The sequence below is a fragment of the Ictalurus furcatus genome, chromosome 11 (assembly GCF_023375685.1).
Source record: "Ictalurus furcatus strain D&B chromosome 11, Billie_1.0, whole genome shotgun sequence".
Lineage (NCBI taxonomy): Eukaryota > Metazoa > Chordata > Actinopteri > Siluriformes > Ictaluridae > Ictalurus > Ictalurus furcatus.
Genome location: NC_071265.1, coordinates 23,486,859 through 23,505,191, shown reverse-complemented (window position 1 = coordinate 23,505,191; position 18,333 = coordinate 23,486,859). Strand labels below are relative to the sequence as shown.

At 40.0% G+C, this 18,333-nt stretch overlaps 1 protein-coding gene across 1 annotated transcript; it reads right to left on the bottom strand.

The window, feature by feature from the left end:
- Window positions 1–509: 509 nt before the first annotated feature.
- tgm2b (transglutaminase 2b) lies at window positions 510–13,707 on the bottom strand. The gene is made up of 13 exons (XM_053636749.1): window positions 13,522–13,707; window positions 10,616–10,795; window positions 8,148–8,366; window positions 7,797–7,915; window positions 6,662–6,790; window positions 6,363–6,543; window positions 5,981–6,116; window positions 5,035–5,138; window positions 4,631–4,870; window positions 4,230–4,505; window positions 3,898–4,058; window positions 2,885–3,021; window positions 510–1,589 (listed from the first exon to the last, which is right to left on the bottom strand). The coding sequence occupies exons 1-13, from the start codon at window positions 13,523–13,525 to the stop codon at window positions 1,439–1,441; spliced, it is 2,037 nt and encodes a 678-aa protein (XP_053492724.1). The 5' UTR covers window positions 13,526–13,707; the 3' UTR covers window positions 510–1,438.
- Between the last annotated feature and the right edge of the window lie 4,626 nt (window positions 13,708–18,333).

Genomic DNA, 18,333 nt, shown 5'->3' with positions numbered 1-18,333 from the left:
CCGTAACAACTGGCATACTTATTCAGGTGTTTTTTTTTTCAACTTGATTGGATGCTACAGTACATTGAAATGCTTAGATGCTAAACCCATTCAAATAATGTGTAGCATGCAGTCACTGACAAGAGAAGAACAGACCTTAAAAATTTTGTAATGAAAGCCTAAATAAAAATGTAGGGAATAAAAAGTAATTTTTTTTCCCCATGGAAATGTTATTAAGTAAGTTTATTTAAATATATATGTATTTAAACTCTTTATGTATTTAAAGAGTTCTAAAATTTCAGTAATACTCAAGTAAATGTATAAATACACCAAAATAATTATAGAAATGAAGTTCAATTACTCTAGTATTTTCCACCCTTGTCAACAAGTATTTTGGGAAAATCTGTTTGTTTAGTCTGGAAAACACCCGATAAATGATAAATAGGCAGAGGTCTGCTTGTGTCTTCATGGTGTACTGTTTGAAAAATAATTTATGCAATGTATGTAATTAAATTTAAGGTGAAATGCAATAAACTCTAATTAAAAGCACATTTCTCAGTGATAGAAGACTTTAATGGAGAGTACCTGCTTCACAGAAAAATGCATGCATTAAACAGTACTATAAAAGGTGCACACTATCTGAGGTCTAAGCATCTTTATTTAAAAATTTGTATATACTGTTTATACCATATAAATTTTGTATATACTAACCCTAACCCTATTATCTTTTATATATACTGTTCGACTGTCATTTTGCCACTGTGCTTCCTTATATAAACCTACCCACTTTCACAGTCAGGAACAATGAGAGCTTCAAGCATAATGCTGAATCTAAAGCTGTAGAATAAGGCATTTAGGTATATGATGTTTATATAATGCAACATGTTTATATAATCATGGTAGTGTAGACTAATGAAAAAAATTCTATAAAAGATATATAGGCCATATAGTTACACTGATGTCACTCAGTATTAGCCAAGTAGGACACAAAAAGACATATGGGGAATCTGGAGAATTTTCTCAGCCTTCACTGTTCAACCTGCTTTATACTCCAATGTATGTAGATAAGGCACTTGTGTAAGAATAATTAAGAAACAAAAAGCCTTGCTTACATGTTAACCATTCATAGCCGTGACAGAGATTTGTGTCAGGCACAAGGACTGATTTATAACAGTAAACTGCAACAACAACATTTTTAAAGACTTCCAAAACATCCATTATTTCCTCAAGTATTTAAAATTCTGCCTTATGTAATTCAAATTAAAACTGGAGGTGATTTAAATGCTGGTTAAAATGAAAATGTATCTTAGCTTGATACAGCTGACGAAATGCTTTTGGTGCAAACTTTTTTTCCAAAAACAAAGTGCCCAGAAATGACACATTTGGCTTGTAACATTCTTGATCTACAATGTGTGCCATTTTCATTTGGTTTTTCAAGTGTTGGAGTGATCAAATGCCTTTATTTGCCGATAATAACATTCCTGAACCCTTTTACGGGACCAAGTTTGTCGCTGTTAAAATCCACCAGCAGTTTGCGCAAGCCGTAATGTGTAGGTGTGAAGTAGATTTTGATCTTGGCTTCTTGTCCAGGTTCAATACTGGTTGAAACACTGAAAAATAAATAAATAAATTTAAGAACTAATTAGACATCACACTCATGCCCCATCACAACTGATTACACCATCAATTTAAATGCTATTGAAATGTTAACTGCTATTGAGCAGTTAAGGAATAATATACTCTAAGGAAGCAGAGTAATATCCTAGAAAAGATATTCCAGTGCATCCAGTGCATTTTATCAGCTGTTGAGGCAAAGTGTTTCTTAAGCTGTAGGACGTGAAACTAGTAGATATTCAGCGAACAAAAAAAAATAAAGCATAACATTTAAATATATACCAGGGGTGTCCAATCTTATCTGGAAATTGCCAGTGTGGGTGCAGGTTTTCATTCCAACCAAGCAGAAGCCACACCTGAGTCTATTGAAAGCCAAACTCAATTGATTAAACATGTGGAATCAAGTGTGGCTCCTGCACCCACACTGGCCTTTTGCAGATAAGATTGGAAACCCCTATATTCAGTATATTCTCTGATTGAAACTATAACTGTTAGATATTGCACAGTTTTGTATAAGTGAACGGTTATATGACACTGTTTACAAAACAGAACCTTCAACAATCTAGGGTTAATTTCCTGCCCGGAGATAAACATCTGCCATCAAGTGTTTGATGTACCAGGAGACCAGCATGTGGCCAAAATGCATCACATTATAAGATCTTTAGTTCTTTGTACTGCAGCAGTTTCTTGATCCACTCACTAAGCATTTATATTTCTGTACTTTACAGTATCATGAGTCTTGTAGTATGTAGCAAGTCATTTTGGATTGTAGGCTACTCTGCACATCATTTTTCTTAGCAAATGTCAGCTGCATACATTTTTCTAGTCTATTATTTAGTCCCACATCATCCATCACTGAACGTGATTAACAGATTAACAGTAAATCAAATATTTGTAAGATTACTAAACAAATGTGGCTGGGCCAGATTTTAATATTGGCAAGCAAACCTTAAACTAGTATGGTCTAAGGGAAAAATCTGTGCTGTCTGCTTTGTCTGCAGCCAGCCATGCTTTATTAAAAAAAGTGTTTTGTGGTAAAACTAGCCTAATTATTTTAGTGTAATATATATTCAGAGTGTTTAAGTGATTTTGCATGCTTTTACATACCACTTTATCTGAGTAGTTATTTCTAGTCCGGTTATGGAAAAAATACACAAGGCTTCGTATTTTATAAACCACTGGGTTATTGTGTTGCATGTTTTAATACCTCAAATTGCAGCTCATGTGTGAAATTATCCATGCACATACACCAAGTCATTAATGTAGACAATGTCTGCTTAATGTTACACACCTCTCAGTAATGGTCTTGCCTCCAGTGAGATTGGCTCCCTCAATGCTGAAGCAGCATGCACTTAAAGGCTCTGGCAGAGTGTTCCGCACAGTGAGTTCTGCAGCCAGCTTACGGTTCTCTTTGGGTTCACCCAGGATCTAAGGCACAATATCATACACATAATATGACAAGTGTTCAGTATGAGTTAGTGTAATTTACTAGTTATATACCACAGGGTTGTTGAATTCTTAAATCTGATTACTGTTATTCAAACCATACGTTTAAATTCTTCTTCTTCTTCTTCTTCTTATTATTATTATTATTATTATTATTATTACTACTACTACTACTACTATTATATTATAATTTTTCTAAAATATTATTTTTATAATATATTATAATATTATGATTATTTGAAATATATTTTTGTTTCTTTAGTAACAGCTAATTCACATTGACATGGACTGTTCTACATAATCTAAGTCAAGTAACAAACATTTAATATCATGTTATTATTTAATAAAGAAAAAAACCTTATGTTTGATTTGTTGAGGATTTTTATAAGGAGATATTTATCATCAGCATTATGTGGCAGCTCAATCATAAAATTGCTGTGTTGTTTTAAGGAGAATAATACAGGACCTTACAACTAAATAGTGGTCATGCTGTTAGATTTTACATATATATATATATATATATATATATATATATATATATATATATATATATATATATATATATATGTCACATGTTGTATAATCTTGCACTTATACCTAGTAACATTCCTATAAAGGTTTGTATTCTGATTTTTGCATTGTGGTAGCATTTTAGGTAGAGTTTTATTCCTCTTATACCACAGCAATTTGCCAGCGATTACAATCTTTTATTTATTACTGAGTGACACATTATACTTTTGAACAATTTGTGGTTAGATTTAATGTTGTGCTATCTTTTGTGTTACAGCAGCTGTAAACAGTTGTCGCCAGCCTCTTGTTTTTCTTTCATGAGAAGCTGTCATGGTAGCATGCCTGTACCTTTATCCCGATCTCTGGGTTTTCAAGGACAATAGTGCGCGTAGCCAGAATGCCTTCTCTGGTGCTGTAGTCTATCAGTAGAGCACCCAGGCGGATCAAGTTGTCCTGGGTTATTGCATTGCAGTATTTACTGTAGTTCAGCCTCAGTTGGACCTTCCGCTCTAGAAAACACACATATACACATATACACACATCAATTGCATACAGTGACAAACCACCACCTCCATACCACATACAAGTACATGCGTCATCTAGACAAATGCAACACTTTCCTTTGTGCAGGCGCACACAGACACATACACACACACACACACACACACACAAACACATACCTCCTCCAGGTTGTAACTCAACATTGAGCAGGTCTTTGAAGCCACATTCCTGCCCAATATTTCCATCATAAGATATGGCACGGGAAGCGAACACCAGACGACACTTCTTTAACACTGATGTCTGGTTGGTAACCAAGGCAAAGACATCAAAGTCACAGCCCTTCCTCAAATCCGTACCGACCTTAATGGTGACATGGAGGCCGGTGTTGTTTGGCTCTTTCAAAAGTTTGCTTTGATGATTGGCTTTTTTAAATACATCTCGTTCCTCAGCAGTGCCTGGGTCAGAAATTTAAGTAATTCTGGGGTTTAATGTTGGTGTTCACTTTCCTACCTGATTGTGCAATTTGTGGTAGAAGTGTGAGTAATGAGCACCAGGGGATAGGGGTGGATATATACATTACCTTCTGGGTACTTGTAAAGGTGTGTAATGTCCTCTCGCTTGTCACTTCCAACACTCTTAGTGCTGATATTCTGGCCAACCTGAATAGTACTGATGATCTTTCTTGTGCTGCCGTCTTTGTACTTTATGAAGGTCTCCACATCTGCATTTACCTCCGAGAACACAAACGGAGCATCATACTTAAACAGGAGTTCTCCTTCCTTTATGGATTTCACTGGGACTGGCCCACAGCAGAACACCCCTAATGGAGTGGGAAGGAAATGGATGGGATTTTACTCCATTTGTTACAATGCAATGTATTGAATTTTTAAATCTTATAATATATATAATAATATAGTCTGCTTAATATACTGTGTATATAATATGGTCTATAAAATAGATATGAAATGAAAATAGTGTCCATACCCTCGCTCTTCTCCTGGGGTGTAGGGTCACTGGCCTGCCAGCCATCAAAGCCTGCTTTCAGATCAGGACGAGCCATCCAGCTCTCCACCCAACAATGATAGTTCCTACAAGAAAAAAACTCACTTGTATTCAAAAACACCCACTTTACATTTACATTTACTCATTTAGCAGAGCCATTTGTCCAGAGCAAGTTATAATCCAAAAGTATTACCTTAAACATCTTTACACTTTACATATTACTGTGTGTACTAGACTGTTTTACAGTTACAGTAAAATTGTAAACTTGACCAGAGTCTTGTACACTGAAAGTCGTGTCAGATGTAACTGACCTCAATCATGAGCAAACTGGGTTTGAATAAATGCAAAAGACACTGTTTTTAATACATAAACATTTATAAACACAGCACAAATAGAATGATCTGTTCATTAAATATACCGCCCTTTTCTATAAATAGCTGCTTATTCACTGCTGCCCAAAAGTCTAGGCTTCTTCAATAGGTAGGTTTGTGAGTAATTCAAGGGAAGGACACAGGTTTATTCATATGAATAGGACTATTCTCAAGCAGACACATTTGCATTTATGGATGTCAGCATATGAATAATCCTAAAGCCTACACAAATAATTCATCTTTGACAATAGGGGAGAAAATTGAGAAAATTCTAAATTCAGCTGATTACTTATACCAAGCACACAGCACACACTGCCCCCATACCAGTTACATAACAGTTACACTGGCTCCAATTTCAAAGCAAATCAAGTTTAAACTTCAAGCTATTCCATGGCACTCCCATACTTATACTGATGAGAACATCAACAAGAATAATACATAAAATAATAATACATGTAAAAAAAAAAACAAAAAAACAACACATACATATGTATTACAATGCTGACATAAATGATGTGGGGTTGACTAATACAGAAGCAGAAGTGATCTGTTATTACCAGATCATGTCTCTTGTGGTGTTCAGCAGCTTGCCATTTTCATCCACATAGCGTTCAATCACCAGGTTGCTGTTGGTGTCATGGGCTGAGTAGTAGTTAGTCACCACTCTGCAGGGGATACCCAATGCTCGAGACACTGAGGACAAATGCCCAAGATACTTGACTTATTAATTCATGCAGACAAGTAAAATCAATTACCAATGCTTTTCATGTACTATAATTGACATCTTTTTAAATATTCTCCCATAACAGCTATGCTGTAAAGCACATTGTAATGCCAAATTGAATAAAGTCAGTCCATTCTAAGGCTTATCTAACAGCAATATATATATATATATATATATATATATATATGGGGAAAAAAATCTTCTTTTTTTTTCACCAGTGCAGGCAACTGCAGCAAACACCCAGCACTGGCCGTAGCGGACAGGCAGACAAGAAGTGGAGTTCCAAGTCTTGAGAATCTCCACGCTCCCTCTCCATGACATAGGACTGATTCCACCGTCAAACGTTTGCTTCCAACAGCCTTCCAATACCCCATTATCTCGGTCATTACTGTTCACCTGCGAGTGTGTATTTGTGTGTGAGTGTGGATAAATATAGACATTGCAGAATGTCTTCAAAAGTTATTGAAATTAGTACATAGCATAAGGCGCAAAGTTGTAGAATTGTAATTCTCACCATAGCACTTAGCACTCGAGAGACATAAATAGGGTTTCTGCGACCAGAACAATCTTTCCCAGGGTTCCTCTTGTATTTCGGGTTCACATCCAGAATTCTTAGACACACATCCAGAATGCCTTCTTCAAACTAAGAATTACAGAAAAAAATATAAACTAGCCAGTATTATTACCTACTTAGGAAGGGTTGTTACAGCAATAGCAATGTTACAACTGTGCCAACATTCATCGTCTGAGCTGTTTGCTTACTAAATGTTTTATAAATCCCATGAGGTTTCCATCATGCAAACATTTGTTTTTTTCACATTAACACTAATTGTATCATGCAAGCCCTGACCATAACTCAGGCCTTGTATGGAGTTGCAGAATGCTACATACTGTATACAGGCAGCTGATAAATTAAAGTAAAAACAGGTGGCTCTGATTTGTTTTGGGGCAGATCAGTACCTATGGGATATTTTGAACCAATATATTAGACAGTGAACTCCATTATTATCAATCAAACACCAGGGGATATCTTTTGCAAGAATGGAGTTCATCCCTCCAGTACACGTCTAGAGAATTATATAATTTGCAAAGATATGGTGGCTTGTGGTGGTCCAACACCTTCCTAAGACTGTTTATACTGTCTTTTCCTTTAATTTGTATGTACCATACAAACACATATGTTTGCTTTGTATTACACTGGCCATACGTTCTAACCTCACGTTCATGTACTGTGTCTTGATTAATTCATTTTAAAGTAGTAACTACTTTATTATGTTGAAGGTCACTCGCGCACACGCACACGCAAACGCACACGCACACACACGAGCATTTTTTGGAGGTGGGAGGAAACATGCACCAAGAAAAGCAGACATGGTGAGAACATGTGAAATATGTGGACTCAAGATCAAAGCTCGGCCCCTGGAGCGGTGATACAGCACTGCCTTACTATTAATTATTCTTATCAGTGTTGGCGCCCCTAAAAAGTTCCTGTACCGTTATGTGCTTTCTCTGTAGTCTCTAAATCATCTCTCTTTTTAAGGAAGTAGAGTGAGAGTTATTTTTGGAATACGTCCAACATTTGGGGTATATGTAGAAGGAGATGATAGATATTAATGTGTGTGCATATGGGTGTGGGTGTATTTCAGCACCTGGCCAAAGTACCATGCTGAAGGGGTGGGATATTTGGCATCACCCCTGTAGATGATCCCATCCTGAGCCAAAACATATTCTTCCAAGTTCTCCTCATTGTTCATGTACACCGTATCTCCTGTTCAGCAAATAACCCAAACACACCATCTTTTATGAGCCTGGTGGAAACATCAGCTAGCTTTAATAGACACTGAACATGTAATATACTGTATGTTATGTGTGCTTAGGGGTTTGTGTGTGGCCTGCTGATGGAGTATAAATATACATTGATGCTGCATTTGTTTCGTGTTTGTACAGAAGAATAACAAATTCAAGGTTTAGGGTTGTGTCTGTGCTAGACTTTTACTCACGGGGGCACCAGGGGTTGAACAACAGTATGAATTTAAACTGAATCCTGCCATCCAGAGTCACGGTGTAGTGGCCGATTGGTGCATCAGGGGCAGAACAGATGGACAAGGCGACAATGTCCCCAGGGGGACTGGTTACTGCAGCGCTCCACTGTGCATCATCAATATCATCACTCAGACCAAAAACAGCCTTGGTACCATACTGCTCCTCAGGATGTGTCCCTTTAGACAGTCATACAAAGAAATGTAGAATCATTGATATGAAGATCAACACTATCAAGGACTCACAAAACTAACAAAAAATAAACGAGTATATTCAGAATTGCAAATCATTGCCAGATTCTGTACCTAATCACTAATGGTCACACAACAGTCCTCATTTTGAAGGAATCTTCTACTAAAAATAGAAAAAAAGCAGTGCTAAGCAAGGGCAGATTTTCTTTAAAAATCCAAAATTCCCCTTTTATTCCTATAAGTAGGAGTGTGTGCTACACTAAATGCATAGAAACAAGACACTGAGAGTCTCTGGGAACGCAGGATGTGTGACCCACGCCTTAGAAGAAAGTCTATTGAAAACACACACACACACACACACAGTGTAATGTCTGTAACTGGGAAATGTTCCAAGAGATTGTTCCTTTTAAGTGTTGGAGCAGGAGAGGATCGCAGTTTCTTTTGTATATACATATGGGATATTCATTTCATGTAATGTTATGATGCTGTTCTAGCTTGTGAGGTTGTTGTGAAGTGAGATTTAATAGTTCTACGTAAATCAGTGAAATATACAACTGCTTTAATCAGGATTAGGACAAAAGTTTAGCTAGAGAACGTCATCTTTCATGGCTGCTCATGATTTTATGATCATGAGCATCCATGAAAGATGACGTTCTCTAGCTAAACCCAAGAAACCAAACATCGAGTCAGGTGTGAGCAATCCTAGAATAACTAAGAGATTTAAGCATAACAGTCAATCCCACTGCATACATCATACTGGTGGCAGAGTATGAAAACCATATATTTTGCATGGATCTACAGTAAATACGCCTTCACCATGTATGTTGTTCTTCACTGATAATGCAGTTATCGCTGACCAAATGTTTTCCCATTGTTTCCTGTGTCGCAACCGTTGAGTGTCTTCAATACTCAACAGAAGTTACTGGAGGTTTCTGTTATAACTGTTATACGGTTATAGCCTCTTAATCATTCTGATTAATGTGAATTTCATTGCCTCTCTGTATTCTTCTAGTCTAGTTTAGTCTATATATAAATAAATAATTTTAATTGCACCTGACTCATTTGTAATCTATACTCACTGTAGCAAAGGGAAACAAAATACACTAACAGTAGGAGGAGAAAATCTTCCCAACACTTTCACCACTTTTACCCACCTATTTCCTCTTATTAGGGAAATCTCCCTCCATGAACTGTGACATGTTTGCACCCTTTTGTAAAGCAAATGCAGGCTATCTAAATTATACAGAAACTTGTAAATTATAATAAATTTATAACAAGCACTCTTGGCCATTCAACTTCACAACTTCACAGAACCCACATTTTAAATTTCTGAAGTAGGAAAACTTCCTCTTTTTTTTTAACAATAAAGCCCAGGGGTGCACATTTCCAATCCTGGAAGGCTGGAGTTCAGCATAGTTTTTTTTTTTTTATTTTCCTGCTACTGGAGATTCATTGATGAGTTGGTTGAACTGTCTTCAAGCAGAGACTCCAGGACTAGAGTTGGTCACCTCTGGTTAATATATTGTATACACAGTAAAAGGTAGTATAATAGGTTACACCATGACGGTCATTATATCCACAAAAAGCCAAAGTGGCTGCAGGTTTTCATTCCAACCAAGCAGGAAGCAGTTGATTTCCCTTTTAAGTTGTTTGAAGACTGAGAACAAATGAGTAAAGTGGGATCAGGTCGGGGTTTTGCTTGGTTTAAATGAAACTTTGCAGCCACACTGGTCTTCATGGATAAACTGGACGTCCAGAATTAATCTGTTATATATTATAATATAGCTTATCTCAGACTATGAAAGTAATTAAAAGGTCACACACAGACACAAAATACATGCTTTTCTTTCTATGTGAATTTATAAATACTTCTTGTATGTGTAGACATATTCTCCTGTTAATTCTTCTGTTTCTGTTTTTTAGATTAGGTGTCTTTTTTCCCTTCTATCTTCTGCCTGGTATCTTTAGGTCTGTCTCACACGCTCACTGGCAACACTTGAATCATTTATACAAAGTGGAGCTTGGGGAATAAAGCCAAAGATAGTGTTTGTACATTAGTTTTATACAGTGGCCTTATTTAGTCTCTATTCAGTATTTGATTTATACAAGGTAACATGTCATGTCAGTGCTTAAAACAAACAGTCTCCAATCCAATCTCCCTACAGTAGTAATAAGTAACAAACAACCCACATGACAAAATCCCACTCACTGGTCTAGCATCATTTAGGAAATAGTACCTGTCTCTGCTGTGATGTGGAGCTGATGGACTCCAGGCTCGTAGGAGCCAGAGCGAAGGTTGAGGTTGATGGTGAATGGCTGTCCTCTCCTCACTATCAGGCGATCGGTGCCATTCAGCTCTGTGCAGTGGCTTGTGTTATTGAACTCACATTCAAGGTTCCAAGTGCCAATGTCAAGAGCTGAAGAGTTGGCGATGAACAAGGAAGAATTAATGAAAAGTGAAGATGGGGGTGAGGGTGGGGGGGGGGCAGTCTGGTGGCCAGAAATGTGAATTTACTAATCCACTGCAATAAAACAAATCTTAAAATCCTTGAGAATGTTCAATAAATCCGCAATATATGAAGAACATGTATTATACTCGACAAATGTACAAACCAGATTGTGAGCTTGCTGTTCGGATAGTGTGCTGTTCATTTTCAACACTTCATAGATTCAGTTTCTTGACCTGTGCTTGAATCATATCTCACATAGTTTAACAGCATATGTAATGACAATAGAGTTTTAGTGCAGAGAGAACTGATAGACGAAGTATTGGGTAATATATTAATTCTGCCATTCCTTCTCAAAGGAACAGAGAAGTGAAAAGACAATTGAGTCACAGAAGACTTTCCCTTTCCTGCTTCCTGATTTCCAGTTTTGTTCCAATAACTGTAGAGGGGAAAATATATGAACTCAAGGTCAGGCAAAAAAAAGGGATGGCGGTGTCTTCATTAAAACACTTGTTCTTTAATTGAATATATTTGTTTTTAGTTGAAAATTCATTTATAACAAGTGTTTCAATGTTTATTTTAGAAAATATCTGCAGCAGCCTATCAATCAACCTCATTATGTGTGTTTTTAAGAAAGTAGTATGCACACAGACATTCCAAGAATATTTAAGCCCATTAAGTATCCTGTGCACACACTGTCTTCTACCATTAGGTTATAAAGCAGTAAAACTGCCTTATTAGGATTCACATCTGGATGTCTTTAAACCAGTCAGGCCTGGCTGAAAGTACAAACACATTGTGTTGTTCGATGTTTTCTGCCTATGAAGTCATATTCATTAAATATTGGTATAGATTACCACATTACCAATGTGTGCATGTCGGTTGTCGCTCATCATCCTATAGTTTACAGGAATAGACAGACACAGAAATGCTAGCCTGAAAAACATCATGTCAGTGTGGACAAATCTGAGGTAAAACAGAGGTGTATTCATGTGTCATCTAGCCTACGGAAACACATTCATGCGTGCACACACACACACAGAGAGAGGGAGAGAGAGAGAGAGAGAGAGAGAGAGACAGACAGACAGACAGACAGACATCAAGTGATTTCGTGATTGAATGTGATATTCAGGGGTCTATTAGGATAATGATTTTTTTAATTCCTAGGAGGGGAAAAACAAAGTTACCTCTAAAGACCATCATTTTCTGCTTTTGGAAAAGTTTTTACAAACATGCATTGCTGTAGTTTTCCATTTGTATGTAGGTATGAGTAGAGAATGGGACTCTGGTCATACATTTTACTCAGACCACCAAGGTCATGAGTGCTTTTTTTAACCATGGGCAACACAATAATATCTAATTATGACACATTAAAAAAGAGTCAGCTGCATAACTTAATTTAGCCATATTGTGGATAGGCGTTAATATGAATTAACATACTGAAGCTCTTTGCTGTAGTCTACATGTTGAAAACAGCTTGCATTGTGAAGCTAAAGGCACTGGGTGATGCAACAGAGAGGCGTCTCTGGTCCTTAGTACACCAAATTGAGCCCATGAAGTCCTTGGTAAATTAGTTGTATAATGTGTGTTAAAAGAGGTTAAATGCTAAACTCTGTAGTATTGTGGCTCATCGGCACTGTAGCATAACACCCCTGAAAAAAAGCCTGTTGACTTGTACGAGCTGCTGTTTAACATGCTGTGTCATAATTTAGGGTGAAAGCTTACTAGTCAGTCCTCCCAAATTGCTTTCATTGGCTTTTCAGGTGGTTTTCTGCAGGGATCAAATCCTGCTATAGGACTTTTCATTCATCCTTTGTATGGAAAAAATCATGAATCTATGTTCAACAGAGGTAAACATATTTTACATTTAACCATAAAGTCTATAATATCCAACATTGGTGCTTTCATTTAGTTACTTGTAGTCATGGCCACCCCATTAATTTGAATGTTGTGCAATCACTTCCTGACTTTAACATCACTTGAATGCACATGCTGCCAACAAAGTTACACAGTTCTTGATACAGGAGGTGAGGTTTATTACTTACAGTGTCATATTTTTATTTCTAAAATCATATGTTTCATATGATTATTACTAAAACAAAATGCAAGAACTGCAAATCACAGATTTTTGTATATATATATATATATATATATATATATATATATATATATATATATATATATATACAGTTTAAGGTTGGCAAATAGCCTACATCTTACACGTTACTCCTACTGCAGCGTTCATTTATAGCAGAACTATGCGCATAAGGCATGGTGCGCTCTGTTCAAAGCAGTGTTTGGATGTTCCTATTAAAAGCTCCAGGTTCTCCTGGGAACTATCAGCGGAGGAAATTCCTTTGCAGCAGAGGCTAAAACATGGTTGTGCAGAGCCTGAATGCGAATTTCCCTGCGCAAAGAGGCTCGATAGATAATTACCAGGTTAATTGGAGTCTTTAAGCAGGAAAATGACTAAATTGTGCTGGACTCAGGCAGTCCAGCGGCATGGAGCACGCTTGCTCTAAAACTGATGTTCATAGAACATTTAAACATAGGTTTGAGGTGAAATTAAGAATAAAAATTAATTTAAGCTTAACATGAATGTATTCTAATTGCAAACGAGCAGAGTCTAATTAGTTATGCCATATTTTGTACAAAAATAAATTGTTGCCTTCCAAAAGACTCAAAAGTAAACTCACCCATGTTTGCGTGTCTACGGTGTCTGCGGTGTGAATGTGCGGGATGAGCCTGCGCCTCTCTCTCACTGCTGCACTGTGCGCTGTTTATGCCCGAGCTGCAGGGCGGCACTTATATATTGAGCCCTGCAACGTCACTAAAACTCCTAATGTGTGTGTGTGCGTGTGTGTGTGTGTGTGTGTGTGTGTGTGTGTTGGGAGGTGAATCATTCTTAGCTGCAGGCCATATATTTAGGACAGTGCATTTCATATATACATTCTATTCTATTTTATTCTACAAGGTGTCCCAAAAGTCTCCATACATACACCGGGGACTGTGTTGGCCAGCATCATGTTGGTTGTACCTTCGTCAGTGCATGTTCGTGGACGTCCACGTCTCGGTTGGTCCGCAACACGTCCAGTCTTTTGGAATTTGTTAATAAGTTTGGCAACAATGCAGTGTGTGATGTGTTTGCCATGCTTCCTGTTAAAGTCCATCGCAACCTTACAACAGCTTCCTGATCCAGCCGTGAGAATGATTTCAATACGTTCTTCTTTTGTCAAAGGAATTCTTAAAGGCTATCTGAAAAAAATTAATATAATACAAACTAAGGAGAACAATTTTGGACGACATTTTGCTAAAAAAAAAAAAAAAAAAAAAAAGTGTTAATTTCCTCTATGTCTGGAGACTGTATTCTGTTTTATTATATTTTATTCCTTTAACCGAACACAATACGGTTAGAAAAGCAAAAGGATTCTCTGCTACCTAAAGGTGATCTATTTGGAGCACTTTCTGATAGGGAAACGCTCATTTGGGGTTCTGAGTGCTCTCAATCTGAGGGTTGGAAGAATCATAACAGTTCCCCTCAGGGGGACAACCAAAGAATCCTTAAGGGTTTTATAATTAAAAAAAATTTCCCCCTAACAATGCTAATGTCAGATTCTAATATATGTGCTAAATAAATAATAAGCGTAGGACCAGCCTTATCTTCAGAACAGCTGCGGTTCTTGTAATCGTCTAGTACAAGTCATAACCTGTGTGTAAATTCTGGGCCATTTATCACATGGAAATCTATCCAGGAAATTTCAGTGTAATTGTTAGGTGTTTGTGCTATTTGATAATATGAATATGTATATTCCTCAGAACTCCAGAAGACCACACTGAAGTAACTACCGAAGAATGATGTTTAGGAAGAAAAAAAAAACACTTGTGGATTTTTTTTTTTTTTAGCAGTTTATGCATAGTCTTTAAGCCTTTCATTCATAGTGGTCACTACAGTGGACAGCTATTCAAAAGCCATTTTCTGGCTATTGCAAGGATTTCAATAGAATAACTGCATAACAGACTAGAGTGGACACTAATTCTTCGTTTGAACGCATGCAGTCCACTGGAGTGGACACTTCAATAAATTTTTGAAAAATGAATGTAAAAGTAAAATGAAGGTAACATATTTTTTTATGTCTAAAGAAGAGTAAAAACACACAGAGAAAAAAAAATCCTTGATCAGGATTTCATAATTCATGCATGAAAGCGTTAACGTCTTGGAACAAAGTACCATCCTGATTTATATTATCATGAGTACACAAGGCTTTGTGATCTGAATGAATACTTTGTCTTTCTACAAATGATATAGAAACAGATATTGTTACGCCACGGTGAACTCGCGGCCGCAATACTCAGATGGCGGTGCCGCTTACAAACATGGCGGACAGGGACTACACTTCCCAGCCATGCCCGCGCTCAAGTTCACCTGAGTATTGATCACCAACACTTGTGCGGCTGATAAGTTATAAAAGGTCTCATTAACCTTCGCGCCATAGATTTCCCTGGTACTTGGACGGTACTGCCTGTTATTCACGTTTATGATTCCTTGCCTTACCCAGTTGGACTGTTCGCCTGTATTAGTCTGTTTTCTGCTATTCCTCTCACGTCGCATCTGCACACGCCACCCTGCCCGTTCGCGCTTGTCTCCAGCAGGTATCGTTACAGATTACTTCGCCCACTGTGGAGGCAGCGGACACCCCAGCGTGGGAACGCAGGTTTTATGAACGGAATCGCGCAATCGTGACGCAGCGGGACCAGATCTCGCAATTAGTCGAGCAAGTTTCACGTCTGAATGCTGCCACGTTTCCATCCGCTACAGCTATACATCCACTTCAGACTGCCCCAGCGTTTTTCCAGCCCGCGCCGGCTGCGCACATTCCGGTCACGCCGGCAGTGCCTCAACCACCGCTGCCTACACCAGAGAGATACGCTGGGGAACCGGAGCGCTGTAAGGGCTTCTTATTACTGTGCACCTTCTTCTTTGAGAGTCACCCGGACATGTCTGAGGCCTGTAAGCTGACTCATTTCATGGAGTTGCTCACCGGACGCGCTCTGGCATGGGCTACGGTGGAATGGGAGTGAGTAGGCGGTGTCAGACTCTCGCTCGCGGATCTCCTCTCCTGTTTCCAGCGAGCTTTTGACCATTCCCCCGATGGGTGGAAGACCGGACAGGAGCTCCTGCGGCTCAAACAGGGCTCACAGGATGCGGTGGATTACTCCCTGGAGTTTTGCACCATCGCTGCCCGAAGCAGTTGGAATGACCCAGCGCTCAAAACCGTTTTCTGGCAGGGGCTGAACCTGGAATTGGTGCGAGAATTAGTCTGTCGGGGCGAACAGATGTCACTTGATGAGCTCATAGACCTAGCTATCCGGCTGGACCGTCTCCGCCGTACTAACCTCTACACGCTGGGTCATCCACTGCCTACAGAACCGGTCCCACCAGCCAAACCCATGCAGCTGGGGCATGCCCGGACTCGTTAGGAGGAGAGAGACTCCGGCGCGATTCGTGGTGCTTCTATTGTGGTGAGGACACCCACATCATTCATCAGTGCCCCCACAAGAGGCCTCGAGCGACCGAAGGGAGGAAGGACAGCCAACCCCTGCGTCGCCGGGTGAGTCTAACCCAGTCTTATTCTATTCAGACATTTGAGTTACCTATATCACTAGTACAGTCAGGCTGTCCTTTGTTCTTTCAGCGCTAGTTGACTCTGGAGCGGCCAAGAGTTTTATAGATGAAGGGATTGTGCAGAAGCTCGGCCTCCCTGTACGTCCCCTGGTCCGACCTCGAGAACTGCAATCCATAGACGGGTCCCCTATCGGTGGAGGAGAGATTTCCCACAGCACGTGGCCCGTTAACATCCAAGTCAGCACCCTCCACCATGAAACCATCGTGTTGTACCTTTCTGTTTCCACCAGACATCCCGTCATTCTCGGCCTACCTTGGCTAGCACTGCACAACCCCCAAATCTCTTGGGCGGACCAACAAATTACCCACTGGTCCCCGTATTGCGTACACAATTGTTTGAGGGGCCCTACGGTCCCTGTAACCATGACGACGGTAGAGAGCCCCCTGTCCCATGTCCTGGTTAAAGTCCCCCCTGAATATAGTGAGCTCTAGGAGGTGTTCAGTAAGGAGGGAGCCAGCAACCTTCCACCTCACCGACCCTACGACTGTGCCATCGACATCCTACCCGGGGCCAGTCCACCTCAGGGCCGCGTGTACCCGCTCTCTCAAGCTGAACAGCGGCCATGGAGGAATACATCCAGGAGGCTCTCCAGCAGGGGTACATTCAACCCTTCACGTCTCCCGCATCGGCCGGCTTCTTTGTGGAGAAGAAAGGAGGGGGCCTCCGTCCATGTATAGATTATTGGGGCCTCAACCAGGTGACGGTGAAATACAAATATCCCCTGCCTCTCGTTCCCTCAGCCCTGGAACAGCTTCGGTCTGCAACCATTTTTACAAAGCTGGACTTGCGTAGTGCATACAATCTGATCCACATTAGGGAGGGGGACGAGTGGAAAACAGCCTTCAGTACTACCTCCGGGTACTTAGAATACTTGGTCATGCCGTATGGGCTCGCTAATGCTCCCTCCGTGTTCCAGAACCCAATCAATGACGTACTGAGGGACATACTGGGAGGTTCGTCACCACGTATATCAACGACATTCTGGTGTATTCGACGTCCCGAGAGGAACACGTCGAACATATCCGGCAGGTCTTGCGTCGTTTATTGTGATACGAGCTCTATGTGAAAGCTGAGAAGTGTGAGTTCCATCAACATACAATCTAATTTCTCGGATATATCATCAGCCCGAAGGGAGTCGCCATGGACCAGCGCAAAGTGCAAGCGGTCGTGGAATGGCCCACTCCTCGAACCGTTAGGGAGTTGCAACATTTTCTTGGCTTTGCGAACTTTTATCGACAATTTATCTGGGATTTCAGTAAGGTGGCGCAACCCCTGACATTCCTCCTGAGAGGTAAACCTCGGCGGCTCCTCTGGACCCCAAGCGCCTCTAGAGAAACTTAAGCGGGCCTTTACCACAGCCCCCATCCTAAGGGACCCAGATCCCTCCAAGCCGTTCGTCGTAGAGGTCGCCGCGTCAGAGGCAGGAGTGGGGGCCGTCCTGTCTCCGAGATTCGGAGAGAAACCAAAGTTGCACCCCGTAGCTTCCGAGAAAAGAATGCTGTCACCTGCTGAACGCAACTACGACGTAGGGAACCGAGAACTGCTGGCCGTTAAGTTAGCCCTAGAAGAGTGGCGACACTGGCTGGAGGGAGCTGCACATCCCTTTATTATTTACACCGACCACAAGAATTTAGAGTATCTGAGAACCGCCAAACGTCTCGCGTCCCGCCAGGCCCGCTGGTCCTTGTTCTTCTCCCGGTTCCAGTTTACTCTGTCCTATCGGCCCGGAACAAAGAACACAAAAGCCGACGGGGCGGGAAGACCAGGAAGGGTATATCTTGCCCCCGTCCAGTATCGTAGGGGCCCTGGAGTGGTCCCTAGATC